Raw genomic sequence first — 15,685 nt, forward strand, 5'->3', positions numbered from 1 at the left:
AAGCTCTAATAGAGAACAAAAAAATATGGACGGTGCTTTCGAGATATGCAGTATTGGTTGGAGGCACGATTGCAAAGACTTGGGTCAAGTTTATTTGACCCAAATGACTTAATGAGTGTAGAATTTTATTTTAAGACCCCGCAAGTTGAGATAATTATCTTTTACATCCACGACTCATGTTCATCTTTACTTCATCACCACCTGACCATTTCCACTCTCTTTCTCTCTCTCTAGGGTCGGCCACTTGTTTAAGGTTTTTCCCCTTTCATCGAGAAGAACCTTGACAAAGGGAACCCTGGAAACCCTTTCTGTTGGACAAAGGGTTTAGAGTACGCTGTTGAACAAAGGGTTTAGAGTACGTTTCGACAAACATGAAGGGTTGCAAGGGGTTGCCCTTTCGCCATGGTTCCTTGTGCAAAGGAGAGAATCCTAGTTGATGGCAGAAAACCGTCGTCGATTAGACCCGGAACTAGAACAACAAGGAAATGAAACCACATCTTTTAATAGGTTTCAGTTGGATGGTGAGATACCCGAACCGAAATCAAGTGGCACGACTATGGTGGAGGTACCAAAGTTGTCTTGGTCAAGATATGGGGCCAAATGGGAGCCCTAAACTACAACGGCATAACAATGTGACAGCACTCAAAAAACTAAAAGCAAGAAATAGAATAAGGAGAAAAGCTAAGCTCAAAAGCAAGATTTCATGGACTGCTTACATATAATTTGTTAGTTGTTAGCCGTTACAAACCCAAATTCTGACCAGACAAGGTCACCACCTTCATCACCTTTGAAGTGTATATTATATATATATAGACAAGAATTATAGATGACCAAACATGTACCCACATTGATAAACACATAACTAGAAGAAGAAAAAGAAGGAGAAGAAGAATGAGATCTAGAATGAAGATTGTAGATGTCAATGAAAAGTTGTCATCGTTTATCTGTGGTTTCCTTATGATACTAGTCGTCATGGTCGATAGCTCGAGTGGAGCACCTAATGTGCAAGCAGTATTTGTGTTTGGAGATTCATTGGTTGATACCGGAAACAATAATTATCTAAGATCCATTGCCAAAGCCAATTACAGACCTTATGGGGTTGATTTTAATGGATGGGCTACTGGCAGGTTCTCTAATGGGAGAACCATTCTTGATCTTCTTGGTATAATCCTGCTTTTATATATCAAAACTTCTTAACTTTGAGGTTTTTAATTACCTTTTATTGGAGATATAAAGTAAGATAAACTCTTAACAACAGACTTCATACGATTTGTTTTTTTTGTTTTTGAAATTTTAATCTTTCACTATTTTCATCTAAAAAATAAGAACATTTTAAGTTAGTCAGTATCGCATGAAGTCTGAAAATTTTCTTGTACTTTACTTGCAATTTCGCTCGTAAGTTTGACTTTATGTAGAACCATCTTCATGACCGATCTTCATCATCTGTGTCATTTTAAATCTCGATAAATTAAATCATTTAGTACGAGTGGATGTCGTAAAAACTTTAAAAGAAAGTAAGAAACTAAAATTAGACTACAAGTAATATTGCTGATAAACAAATTAACATTTGTCTCGCCTAAATTGCATTTGTCTGACTCACTAGCTATTTCAAATATAAAAGAAAGAAAAAAAAAAATTATGAAGGGCATAGTAGCTAGATTTCTAGACTAGATTTTGGCATTTCAATTTCATATTTTGAGGTTTGGGAGTTAATAAGAAGGGTTTTGATGCAGTGGAGAAGTTGGGAATTCAATATATTCCAGCCTATGCAGATCCAACCACAAGGGGTGCAAAAATACTTGGAGGAGTTAATTATGCTTCTGCAGCTGCAGGCATTCTTGATGAAACTGGTCGAAACTACGTACTATTTTCTTACCCAAATCTTCTATTACCACACTTTAGGTTTCCGCTACGGCGCTACGTATAGGTTTTTCGTTTGAGAGGGCTTCTAGCTTCTACGTACAGGTCTTGAATAGGCAAAAGATATAGGAGTGAGTATATACATATAGGTTTTCGATAGGCGAGAGCCACTTCATATAAGTAGAGGGGAGAACATAGACATTCTAGTTCTCGTTTTCGGGGTCTAAAAACCCATTAGCAGGCTTACAAACGGTTCTCAACCGCAAACCACCAGAAGCGAGGAGGCCAGATTAGCCTCTAACGCGTTTTCTACATCAAAAACCAATCAGGATGTTTTCAATTACCGAAAACCTCCCCAATGATAGAAGCGAAAAATTTGTGGACCCAAACGAGACCGCTAAAAATATCTTACCCGAAACAACGGGCACAATACCCCTTACAGAAAATGACTTTCCATATAACAATAGCAAAGAAGAAAATATTGATAAATTCTTGATGTGAAATCTTGTGCAGGGAGAAAGGTATAGTTTGAGCCAACAAGTCTTGAATTTCGAAACAACATTGGATCAGATGAGGGGTCAATTGGGAGCTCAAACTAATCTAACTCAGTACCTGACGAAGTCGATAGGTGTGATGGTCATCGGTAGCAACGACTATATCAACAACTACCTCATGCCTTCCCTTTATCCTTCAAGCTATACCTATAGTCCTGAGGATTTTGCAAACCTTCTCCTCAACCACTACACCACTCAAATTTTGGTAAAACTTTGCACTCATATCTAGTACTGTGGTAAGGTAGTGTTAATTTTTTTTTCTCGTTGTCAGAATCTGATTTGTCTTAATTAATAGACCATAAACCAATCAACACCTACCCTTCAGATGAGTCAAACATCAAGCACCAACAAAAAAACAATATGAAATCTGTCTCGCTTTCATTCAGACCTTGAAAAAAATACTACCTAAACGTATGTGCTACATCAGCTGCAGGGTGCCAGCTGAGCTGACAACAAAACCCAAGAAGCTGATGTACTCATGCCATCAGGGCCGTGTGGTGGGGGGTGCGGGCCGTGCGCCCGCACAGGGACCCCCACCACAGGGGCCTACTTTTGGAAGTTCTTTATAGACTTATTCTTTATATAAAAGTTTAAGATGAACATTTAAACCAAAAAGCATAACAGCTCACTTGGTTAGGCACTTGGCCGATTGGATGATTAGGGGATGTCTTGAGTTCGAACTCAATGATATAGAATACGTTTTTATCATTTTCTAATTTTAAAAGCTTAACTTCACTCTTAATCTCCCTCTCCTTTCTTCTCTTCTTTCTCAAATCTTTTCTCTTTGTCAAATTCATCTTCCATGCATCTAATTTACATTTTGTCCTAAGGTAATAATTTCCAGTGTCTTTCTTAATACTAACATTTAATAAGTTCATAAAAATATCGTGTTTTTTCAATGACAAAAAATCAGATTTCTTCATCAATTTCTTTTGGCGGGAGCGTAATAAAACCCTAGGTGTTAAGACTTTATCCTAGAAATTAGTTTCTTTTCCTTGAATTCTAAATAATACTACGTGGAATAAAAACTTCTTCAAATAAAAGGAAGTTGTACTTGCAGAAATGTTAGACTGATTTGTAGCAGCGTCACTACTCCATTTGATTTATAATTTTATGACACAAATTACTCTAAAATTGTTAGTTATTATCTTACGTGTAAAACAGTGTGAGCTCGTTCAAAGCATCCTTAATTTGACACTGGGCCCCTAAATTGTCAGGCACGGCCCTGCATGCCATGTAAGCTAATCTGGTCAAATGGTTTAAACTAAATATCTTTTGGATGTTTTTGACAGGCACTCCATAGTTTAGGTCTAAGGAAGTTCTTTCTAGCAGGGATAGGACCATTAGGATGCATACCAAATCAATTAGCTACTGGTTTAGCACCACCAGGTGGGTGTGTTTCCTATACGAACGAGATACTTGGAACGTTCAATGTAGGTCTTCGATCACTAGTCGAGCAACTCAATCAAAACCATCAAGGTTCGATCTTTGTTTATGGCAATACTTATGGTGCAGTTGGTGACATTCTCAATAACCCTTCTATTTATGGTAAGACTTAAACTACATATAATTTTGAATATTCTTCTTATAGCCGAATAGAAAATCAAATCGAAATTCAAAAATTCGGAGAACTAAATAAATGTTGAGATTGACTTATAAGTTTGGGTTTGGATGTGGGCATGCAGGATTCAATGTGATCAACAAAGGGTGCTGTGGGATAGAAGGGAGTCAAGGAATAACTTGTCTACGGTTCTCCATTGCATGCCCTAACAGGAATGAATATGTCTTTTGGGATGCCTTTCATCCTACACAAGCAGTGAACACAATCCTTGCCGAAAGAGCTTGGGCAGGCCCACCCTCAGATTGTTACCCGATCAACGTCCAACAAATGGCTCTAATATAGGAGGAGAATATCAACGTATGGGTACACGTAAACGATGTTATTATGTGGAAGTGGTTATATGTACTTTTTTGTTCTACGCACTTACGTGATTTCACTAAAGATAAGATAAGTTATAAAGTATTAACGGTAAAGCTCCTCCCGTATCGTTAACCTAGAAATGTTCATATTATTATTGTCTGTATCGCCACAGGCGGATATAATGATAAACCTCCTCCCACATCGTTAACCTAGATATGTTCATATTATTACCTGTACCATCACATGGGGAGCTATAGGTGGGCTGATCTAGACTGTAGAGCTGTTTGCCCCACCTATATTAACAAAAAAAACATGCATTTTTGGTAAGATTGGCGAGATTCTTGTTGAACTTTGGTGTTGTCGTGGGATCACTTCCACAACTAGACCTACTGGTCAGGTGTTTAGGCTATCCAAGAACATGATGGGATTGTAAACATGATGGGTTTTATATGTCATGGAAGGAATCGGTAGACTAACACTTGCTTTAGTTTCCCAAGATATCCAAAGATTTCCAAGTGAAGGTGAATGACATGTCTTGGGTTTGGGTTTTATAGAGGATGCGTTATAATCGTTGGAGGGGGGAAAGGGCAATCTGGGAATGATGTTCTAACAACTACAAAAAGGGGGGATTAGATCAAGACCCTTCATCACGTTAGTTTCCTCCCAAAGTAGGTTAGACAATCTTCCTTATGTACTGCATGTTGTGAAGTTGAGGCTGAGAGGAAGAAGATACTTGAGAAGTAAGTGGTTGTGAAGCTCCAAGTGGTATTTTGGTCGGAGGTGTAGTCCTAATATAGCTAAATAAATGGGAGTCATATACTAAAAATGTTTCTAACCGTGAGACTAGGATGAAGGTATTTTGGTCTGAGATCGAGCATGTGACGGAAAATGGCTTTGGGAGTTAACGCCTAAACGAAAATGTTTTTAGGGGTGTAGTCCTAATATAGCTAAATAAATGGGGGTCATATACCAAAAAACTCTACTATTTTATCGCACTTCAGTGACAATTTTGAGAGTTTAATACTTGTGTATTTCAGTTTTGTTCTCTGGATCAAAACTAAAATAATTTGTTGTTACACTAACATATTTTATAACCACAAGCAACGTATCATTCTAAAGAAAAAACAAGACAAGTTAGTACAGATTGCATAACAGCATAGGGTGAATTCAATTTTTGATCAGTTGTTTATAATTTTATGTCTAAGGCTAATTTCTAATATAAACTATGGGAAAATAGTTATTTGGGTTGAAAAAATTATTATAATAACTAAAAAGACCATCTTCAGTTATCAAAATATCATGGGTGATGATAAATTAAGTTTAAAATAATATGCTTATTTACCAATAAGGTCATGTCTTAATTTTTTTTAGTTCCCAAAATAACTTTATACTTAAAATCCACTTTTTCAAGAAAGCACAAATTTTTTGAGATTTCTTCTTCTTCCGCTTCTTCTTCTTCTTCGATGTTTTTTCTTCTTCGAATCTTCGAAGAATTGATAATGATTCTCTGAATCATGTTCTTCTTCCTAACTGGCAGTGATGAATGAAGATGATGTTGATGTGATGATGAATCTGATGTCCGTGTTCTGAATCTACTTCCTCCTGTCTCTATGCGATTAAGAGATTCGAGAGATTAACTAAATAGTTTGTGTTTTTCATCCTGACTTTCGGCCATTAAGAGATGTTGATGATGAATGAATCTAATTTTCGTGTTCTCCATTTTATTCCTCTTCACTCCCGATGGTTAAGAGATCCCAGAGATAAAGAGGTTCGCGTCCTTCATTTGAAGATGATGAATCTCTTCATGTTTTTCGAATCTTTTTCCTGTCCTGACGATAAACAGAGGAGATGATGAATCTCTTCATGTTTTTTGAATCTTCTTCCTGTCCCGACGATAAACAGAGGTGTTGTTGATGATGACAAACCTTAGATTTACTGAAATCCTAATTTTGATGATGACGATGATGATGAATTAAATGATAGTCACAAACCTTAGAACCACTAAAACGAGATTAAAGAGATTCTGATGATTACAAACCTTAGAAACCATATCTGAAACCCTAGATTTGAAGAAGAAATTTCGTTTTTTTTTTTTCATCGATTTGCAAATCGAGTTTGCAGTTTACACTATGCAAACACATGTTTGCAGAACAGATTGTTGCAAACACATGTTTGCAAAACTTGCTTGCAAAACAAATTGTTGCAAACCCATGTTTGCAAAAAAAAGACGGTAAAAAAAAAAAACGTTTTCTTCTGATTTTTAAAAAAAAAAAAAAGAAGTATTGAATCTTGTTACAAAACTAATAAATAATACTTTCTAAATATATAACTTTCATCGAAATCTGACATCTCAAAAGAAAAGTTATATAAATTTAAAGTTTAAAGAAAAAGTAAAAAGTTACAAAAATGACAAAAGGATATTTTAGACTTTTTACATTTTTTTACTTGGCTAATAATTATCAATTTGTGATTTTCTACTCATTTTCAATATTATTTTGACATTTCTAATTAATACCCCATAAACTATTATCTACAGTTATAAACACGCATAAATTTTGATATAATCAATGAACGCAGGCCTTCAAGATATCGGGGTCGACTATATAAATGTTAAGTTCCTCCGGTCTACACCAAACCAGGAACTACCGCAGAAGGCTAAACGTATTTGGGTGAGAGTTAGAAAACTCTGTGACCAGTTTCGAAGTATTCGTGTACATGTATACATAGAAGCTAACCAAGCAGCCGACTATCTTTCTGAAATGCGGATTGGCTTAGGGACAACTTATCTGGATGTTTGTAACTAATTGAATTAGTCAATATAGTTAACTCGGACTCTAGAGGGACAGTGAAAATGAAAAAAGAGTCGGGCTACTAATGTAATTACCTATCCCCCTTATCAATATATAAAACACTCCACTATACATTATATGAATATTTAAGAGTGAGTTTTAGGTCCAAAATCACATGGTCAATGGGTTTAGACCCCAAAGATAATACTAAATAGAAAATAAATTCACTAGGAGTAATTTATATGTCTAACCTTTTTTTTCTACTACTACCTAACCTATCCTAAGTCAAATAAAATTACCTAGATTAGAAGATACAAATGTCTTTTAAGTTTCATGAAAATAATTCCTTAATAAGAAGTTTTCACCATTACAAAAAGTTGTCTTTTTCTTTTAAATGAATGTTTCCATAATCTTTTTACTCAAAGAAAATCTATTATAACTCTCTCTTATTCAATTCACCGAGAGGAAACCTAGAGAAATCGCAGAGAAAAATCATCCACGCTTTTTAGTCTTCACCTGGAGAAAATCTAGAAGAACAAGATGCTCAATTGATTAAATTTTTTTTTACCATATTCTCGTTTTTTTTCAATGATAAGTTGTTGCACCGTGCATGGTTTTGTTGTTCTTATTCTTAAAGTTAGGATATCAATTTTTTTCTTAAAAAAATCTTTCGGATCTTGTCTTATTGTTTCTCTCTCTACAATCTTGTTTTCTTCAGAAAAATTACATGAAAAGTAATTAGATATTTTGCGAATATTTTGCATATTCTCATAGCATTTTCTGAAATCTAACAGCATATTTACGTTTTATAATTTTCCGACTTACCTAAAAAATCATTTACGCTTTGTAATTTTGAATGAGCGGGTTTGTTTATGCAGTCAGTACCACCCTCAAAATTGCTGTAGCACTTCGTTGATTTTGCATAACTTCTGGAATTTTTACCAACATTTTATAAACTCTGACAAAACATAACACATTTTACAGACATAACATCGTCACTCTCACAATGCTTTATCGGTAGTAGAACTGTACAGATATTACATAAAGTTTTACATTTCCATTATTTTACTTTTTTTATTTTATCATTCCATGAATTAAAAATACTTGTTGGAACACTAATATATTTTGCAAATTTACTGACGAGATTGTGGATGATTGTGGTTGTATGTGATTTTGCACGTAGATGAATTTGTGGTCGAAACTAACTATAAATATTTTTCACATCGAATGTTAGCCAAAGATTTAACGATACAACCGCGAAGAAAGAGGGTTGAATTAACTTGGTTGTTACTAGATCAATTGAAGGATAAATGGAAAAAAATCTGTAAGTTATTAGTTCTTGTAATAGATTATGTTGTAATGAGTTTCTCTTAATTTTAATTACTCTAAGTTTTAGTACAAATATCGTGAAATACGTTAAAAATGTTGAGAGTTAATGGAACATGCTAGAATACATCACAGAAATGTTAGAAAATCACAACGATGTCGGCAATATTTTATTTATTATCTTTGTGTATCCATATAATGTTTGGCCGACATGGGTGATTATATGACCAATGTTAAAGAATAAAAAATGTAAGAGGCAGTAGAATTTGTGCCAACGTCTATTTCATGATCGCGTAACATGTTTATTTACATAATAAATAATATTGAATGATACGAAAGCATCAATGTGAAAGAATAAAAATGTAAAACTTTACCAAAAATCTATATACTTTTATTGTAGTTAAATCCAATTTATTTATGTCTGTAAAGATATGATGGTTTCTTGAAAGTTTAGAAGATGTTGGTAGAGTTGCCAAAATATATGCAAACAATCAAAGAAATGCTACAAGAAAATTTATGAATATTTTTTTAACAAATCATATTATTTCGTTAGAATCAATAAAATGTTACATGATTATTGAAAATGTCAGCAAAATATGTATGTTAGTTTACATGCATATTTTTAATAAAAACAAAATTAAAATTGTTGTTAACAAGATTGAATTTTTATTAATTTGTAGCTTTTTTTTCGTACTGATAGAGTAATGACCGAGAGCATCTCGAAAGGCTTGAACCCCACCCTCGAACTTTTGACCGACGTGGGTGAAAATTAGACCCCATGCATCTGTCTTAGTTATTCTCCATTAAGGTAACAAATATAAGAATTTGCATCACTAAAATCCATTCAATGATTGAATAACTATCCATAAAAATGTAAAAGCATTACGTGTAATAATAATAAAGAAAATTCTAGAATAATGTTTAAAGTGTTGTTCTCTTAATTTCAGCAATACAAGAGATTCAAGGAAATGCTAGAAAATGTTAAAAATTTGGTTAACATAATGTAAGTACGTCAGAAAACATGATACATTATTGTGTCGTTGTTACGTCGATTCGTCACCTAAGTTGCTTTAAAAACTTAGAAGTATTTTTTAGTGTAAGTATATAATTGTGGTTTTAAAATCAATAAAATGCTAGATTTTTTTTTTAAAATTTTGTTATATCTAAGAATGTTGTTAGAATCGATAAAATGCTAAATAAATAATCAAACGTTTATTCACCTACTCTAACTTATTCATGACGTCACACATATTACGTTAATAGAATCAATAGAATGTTACAAAAATAGTGAAAATGTTAGCAAAACAAATATCAGTTTACATTATGTTTTTTATGAAAATAAGAATGCAGTGGTGGAAAATTCAACTTCTCTTCTTACAAGAAAAAGTGATAAAAAATGTTACACTTAAGTATGTTCTTAGAATTAAATAAATGTTTTAAGAAGGATCAAAATTTAACCAAAATATATATAACTTTCATAATGATTTTCAAGACAAACTAGTTTGTAGAGATATAAACGTTGTAAGAACATAGAAAGAGAAAGAGATAGAGAAAGGAATCTCGTTTTTAAGACAAGAACGACTGATTTGGTATGTTTGTCTTGACAACTACAAATTTTAAAAATAAATTTTGACCATAAATTTATGGAAATAATATATTTTTTAAGTTTACCCCAAGAAACCTTTGGTTTACTCTAAGTTATATTTATAAAAGGGCAATAATGAGAGAAAATAAAGGACTGAGGCATGGAGTCCACCAAAAAGTACACTTTTATTTTGGTCTTATGCTATTTATTGATTTATGAGCTATATGACTAAACCCCCCGTATATTTGGACCTTAGACTCAAAAATTCTATTTAAAAGTGTTCAGTAGACATTTGATACGAAAAAGTTTGTTTAGTACAATTTTCAGTCGGACCCTACATCAATTCTTGACTTTTAACCTGATTTTCGAATTGTTGAAGTTGTGGAAAAATCTGAACAAAATAAAGATTTGAATCTAGTGATATTTGCTTAAAAAAATATCTTGCCTCGTGAAGTTCTTCAATAGAAAAGCAAACAAGAATTTTGTCACATCTGGCTTGAAATATTCAACTACAGTTTTTGAAAAATTCTTGAAAAGGAAAGCGAACAAGCATTTTATCACATCTGGCTTGAAATATTCAACTACCGTCTTTGAAATGTTCTCCATCCTGACAAGTTCCTATTTTGAGATTGAAGTTTTTGACATTTCATTTTGAACGGCTAATACATACTGAGATTTTGATGCTGGGAAACCTATGTTTTGCGCTATTTGTTGCATATGTGGAAATGCATCATGATTCATGAATCTCATCCCCATAAGGTGTGAGTTTGTGATTCTCTTCTTTTAAAATCATCGATCAATTAATCTATTACAATCAATCTTTGTCAATCCTGCTCCTTGCCAAACCATATAGTAAATTATTGTGATTACACGTACCATATTACCTGATATCAGACTCCACTTAAAGTTGCCGACAACATCACATATTAGTGTCAAAATCTTATATATTCAATCAGATCAAAAATCGATATGAATCCTAATTGAACCCTATGTAAAAAAATCCGAGGAGTTCTTTTGAATAATTGGAAGCAAATCAAATCCCATGATTCCTCTCAACAACAACCTAAGCTCGTTTTATCTGACCAGCTGTTTAAGATTATAGTTTACACAGTTATTTACAGCATTTCGCCGTTCAATCTTGTTTGTAACAAAAAGATAACCCTAAATTTTTTTTGCATGTGATTTCTCTCCCTCAAAACACAGGCCGCTTCTATCTATCTGTACTATTTGTCAGACACTCAGACCAACGATTAATATTCATATTGTTCTATTCTTTTTATAAGTTATAGCATGACAGCCAGTGGTGTGCTAACTTAGTTCTCTATCCCTTTTGTTAGGGTCACATGAGATCTACCTAAACAAGAGTGGCATATGGTTCTATTCAGAAACCTTATCTAAAATTCGTCATGTCAAGTTTCACCGCCTGTAAATGTTGTGCAAACACACAAGAAATCTTTTTTTAAGGAAGCTCAAGTTGAATTGAAGTCCACACTTGAAGATTTTGTTAGCAATTATCCACACTAGATGAAGATAGACAGGTTCATGTTACGGAGACAAGACAGAGAGGCATCATCTTCTATATATTTCACGCATATGTGGATTTGCATATAGTGGCATGTATTACGAAACAACATACCTTTATAAGGAAAAAAACGATGGAGGATAAATAGATCAAAGAGCACATCGAATGTGGATGCAACAAGTAAAAGCTATCAAATAATCACACTATTTATGTAATTCATTCGAACAAATGCATCCATAGCTATGATACGCAATCTGAACGCATAAATATGTATAGAATCTATGACAGTCTATACAAAGATATATTGTAAAATAAAAAGACTATCCCAGTAAGATATCATACCCTCAAATATGCGCTTCCAGTCCTAGAAGAAGCAAGTCACCGGAAGATGAACATTTGGAGCCTGAATCTGGTTTGGGTTCTTGATTGAGTTCTAGAGTTTGAAAGTCGAAGCACATCTAATGTGAAATGCAGCTAAGACCGCGACAAATCCCTAACCAGATCCCAAAAAGGACCAAGCACACAAGCAAATCAATAGCAAGAATTATTCGAACTGAGCGCCACCACATCCTACGAGCATGTTCCCGATTTGTTTTCATCCTTGAAGAACTTGAACTCTTTTGCAGTGAAACTCCTGACATCCCCATTCCTTGGTTATGCAACTCATTAGCTTCCACATCAATCTTGATCCCTCTCTCTGTAGACCGATGGTGTCCCTCGGAACTATTATGGACATCGACTACTCTTTCCTTCATCTTCTTCTTCTCTTGCTTACTAAGCTTTCCTAGTAGTGGCATCTTAGTAGATGAGGGTGCTTCGACTTGGCTATTCGAAGTACCCTCTAGTGATGGAAATGGGCTTGGATGTCGTTGTGATGACAGAGACTCGCCGATCAAGTTAGTACCTCGTGAGTGTGATAAATGCTCCAATGAGGATATCAAGCGAATAATAACGGGCGACATTTGTTCTTCGAGACAAATTGAATCTGAAATTGAAATATTTCCCCTCGAACCTTTTCTCGTGTTCCTTATTACCTTCTCAAATTCATCCTTAAAGTGTTGTAAGAATTGACGGACCCCTTGACTTTCATGACCCTCGTCTACAACTGTGAAATAAACATACCCATCCTCCATGAGAAACCCAAATGTTTTTTTCCGAATAGTCTGAAAATACCAAGTGTGGAAGGAAGGAGTTCTTTCCAAGCACATAGCAGCCAAGTTTTCAACTACACTATCACCACAGCTATAAGAGTAGAGAACTCGACTCCCCTTCGAGACACAACAATAATAAACAATATTCCGTATCGAAGTCATTGTTCCAAAACCCTAATTTCAGAAACTAATTACCTCCACAAATCAATGATTCTTCGTTCTCCCCCAATATAACAATAACTTCTAGACTATGAAGATCTGAGAGGAGATACTCCTAACAAGTTCTTCAATCAGAAAGCTAAAAATTTGACAAACTTCAATTACTCCGTCTGTAATGGTATCGAAAACCAATAAAAGATGCCAACAAAATTCAAAAGCAAGATACTCGAAATCAAGAATAACATCAATCATATTTCTTTGATCTCATCACAACAATATATCATCTTATTCCTCTTGACTAGGGTTTCAATAACCTAAAAGAACCTCACTAAATTCTTCTTTTTTTAGGGTTTCACAATCTGTAACAAAAACAAAACATCACCCACAAACTATAAGAAAATTTCCTATTTTCTATTAACAAATTCATTCTCAACTAACAGTTTATAGTTCAACAAAGAAAAAAAAAAGTTAAAATTTGTAACAACTCAAACCAAGAAAAGAAAACCCTAATCAAGATAAAAATCTTGAAAAAGGAAGTACCTGATGATGATGATGATAACTCCTTCGTTTCTAGTCTGAAAGAGTCTATAGAAAACCGATTAGATATCTCCTTGACTCTCTCTCTCTCTCTCTCTATTCAAGTAAAAAAAGTTCAATGCTTCAGAAATTAACAAGAACTCTGAAATGGTAATACTGATATTACGTTTATACCCTCAATATTTAATGGATTGACGCTGGTTTTCTGTACGTGGCTTAAGGGTGTGTTTGTTTTTGCTTTCTTTTTTTAATGGGATAAAGAGGTGTTTGAATTGGGATCCACATTAGCCAGATAGGGGTGGGAATTGGGCGGGTATGGGCGTCCATGGGCACTTGAAGCATCGGGTCGGGCGGGTCGGGTGCAAAACTTCAATGGCTATTAGGGTAAGCGGGTTAATCGGGCGGGCAATTTTGAAATTCGCCTTGTCCATTACCCGCCCAAGCCCATTAAGAAGCTCGGGTAATTCGGGTATGGGCGGGCGGGTAGCGGGTAATTTAATGACTTGAAAAAAATCACTTTTTCCTCTCCTTTTATAAAATCTCCAAACGCCTTTCCTGATTCTAAAAAGACAATGTGGGATTAAAATTAGACGTTATTTGTGTTGTTCCTTTTAGGAATTTAATCTCACATTGAAAACTAATGAAGAATTCTCATAAGATATAATATAAACTTATCTCACTCTTTGTTCCCTCGAAGCTAAAGACTACTTCAGTGTTTTACTAGGAATTCTCTTGGCCATTGCAAAGCAATGCATTGGGTTCATGTGATTGCCCTTAAACATATTGTTTACCATCTCAACTAAGCCTAGCAACATGGACTGTTGTGCTTCATCAACTCATAAAGTTGATGTAATTTGGTTGGTTATCATTGGGTGAGGTTAAGTGGTTGCGGGCATGGGCGGGTGCGTGGGTAGAGGTTTTAACCCATGCCCACCCACTAAAACTTGGCGGGCTGGGCGGGTTGTGCCCGAGACGGGCGCGGGCGTCCACGGTCCTCGTTGGGCTCGGGTGCCCATGGGCGGGTTCGGGCTCATGGGCAAAATTCCCACCCCTAAGCCAGCCAGACGAGATTGGTCGAGAGCTTCACTCAAAAGAAAGCAGTTGAATTCAGATTTTCATTATACCTCCCGAGTCACGGGCTGCTAGATTTATCTGGTCTATGACATGATTTTAGTTGAGATTTTGTCACTGCTAGTTTTCTACTGCTCGGCTACAACTTGCATGTAGGATTAGGGTTCATGTGTCGGTTTCCTTTCTCATTACCCTCAGACGTCTTTATTTTCTAATTGTTTTAGGGAAGCAATTTTGAGTCAACTTTTTTTGGGTTTTTTTCCAATCCCGCTAGGCTGCTACCACTTTTTTTCTACTTCCATGATGGTAGTTTTTTTTGTTGAAACTTTCATTAATTAAGAGAGAAAACTATTACAATACTTATTAATTAAAAAAAGATGGAACATTCTTCCAACACTCAGATCTATTCTTCTTTCGAGCCCATTTAGATAGCTTGTCTGCTTGGTCATTCAACTTTCTATTGGTGTAGCTGAATTGAACCCTTTCAAGCCTGCTTTTAACTTCTCGGATTTTTTTGACGTGAACTTGAGAGTGCCAATGTATTGTATGACGATGATCTTGGATATGGTTGATAAGGTTGATATCATCGCTTTCGATAATGATGCATCTATGATTATGCTCTTCAGCCCAGTAGAGACCTTGTAAAATGGCTAGAGCTTCACCCTCTTCGCTATTCCTCGCTCTAGCATTGGTCGCAAAAGCTTCAAGAAATTTGGAGTCCGCATTGTGTACTATAAGACCAATTCCAATATTCTCTTCTACGGAGATAAATGAGACGTCAACATTTATTTTGATATAAGGATCTACTGGCGGTTGCCATTTAGCTGTCTTGGAAGAATTAGTGTTAACCTTAACGATCGATTTTTCCGGAAAACTTTTTATATTGTTGATGACTGTTTTTTTTTTTATGAGAATGTTGATGACTGTTTTAGTCTCTGTGGTGATATTTTGGAAGCAGCTATCGCATCTCATTTTCCAAATGTTTCATAAAATCGTTGCAAAATGAGTACCATTTGGAGTGGTGCTATTTTGTGAGGAATCTTGCCATGAAAATATCCAATCTGTTATAGATTTTATATTCTCTGAAATAATATTGAAGTAGAACCAAATATTCTTTGTCATAGGGTAATGAATATTTGACAAACAACAATTGCTGACAACTTTTAATTTTTTTTCCTCCGAATATTTGTTCTCCTTCTTCTACCACCTT

General features: G+C 34.9%; 2 protein-coding genes across 2 annotated transcripts; one reads left to right on the plus strand and one right to left on the minus strand.

Moving 5' to 3' along the window:
• Positions 1 to 373: 373 nt before the first annotated feature.
• On the plus strand, positions 374 to 4,464 carry LOC147567172 (GDSL esterase/lipase At1g71250-like). Its single transcript, XM_086653794.1, has 5 exons — positions 374 to 1,162; positions 1,734 to 1,861; positions 2,374 to 2,619; positions 3,707 to 3,962; positions 4,100 to 4,464. The coding sequence occupies exons 1-5, from the start codon at positions 892 to 894 to the stop codon at positions 4,315 to 4,317; spliced, it is 1,119 nt and encodes a 372-aa protein (XP_086509920.1). The 5' UTR covers positions 374 to 891; the 3' UTR covers positions 4,318 to 4,464.
• A 7,261-nt stretch (positions 4,465 to 11,725) lies between these two features.
• Positions 11,726 to 13,517, minus strand: LOC147567173 (SNARE-like superfamily protein). The gene is made up of 2 exons (XM_086653791.1): positions 13,408 to 13,517; positions 11,726 to 13,226 (listed from the first exon to the last, which is right to left on the minus strand). Exon 2 carries the CDS (start codon positions 12,868 to 12,870, stop codon positions 12,016 to 12,018), a length of 855 nt encoding a protein of 284 aa, XP_086509917.1. The 5' UTR covers positions 12,871 to 13,226; positions 13,408 to 13,517; the 3' UTR covers positions 11,726 to 12,015.
• Between the last annotated feature and the right edge of the window lie 2,168 nt (positions 13,518 to 15,685).

This window comes from Eschscholzia californica, unplaced genomic scaffold, assembly GCF_041429995.1.
Source record: "Eschscholzia californica isolate CP2 unplaced genomic scaffold, dmEscCali1.0.p SCAF_1, whole genome shotgun sequence".
NCBI lineage: Eukaryota > Viridiplantae > Streptophyta > Magnoliopsida > Ranunculales > Papaveraceae > Eschscholzia > Eschscholzia californica.

Bases quoted from the DNA above. Each gene is read 5' to 3' on its own strand.
- LOC147567173 (XM_086653791.1), bottom strand. From the start codon at position 12,870: ATGACTTCGATACGGAATATTGTTTATTATTGTTGTGTCTCGAAGGGG.
- LOC147567172 (XM_086653794.1), top strand. From the start codon at position 892: ATGAGATCTAGAATGAAGATTGTAGATGTCAATGAAAAGTTGTCATCG. The intron at 2,620-3,706 runs GTAAAACTTTGC...TGTTTTTGACAG, and splicing joins ACTACACCACTCAAATTTTG to GCACTCCATAGTTTAGGTCT. The intron at 3,963-4,099 runs GTAAGACTTAAA...GTGGGCATGCAG, and splicing joins CAATAACCCTTCTATTTATG to GATTCAATGTGATCAACAAA.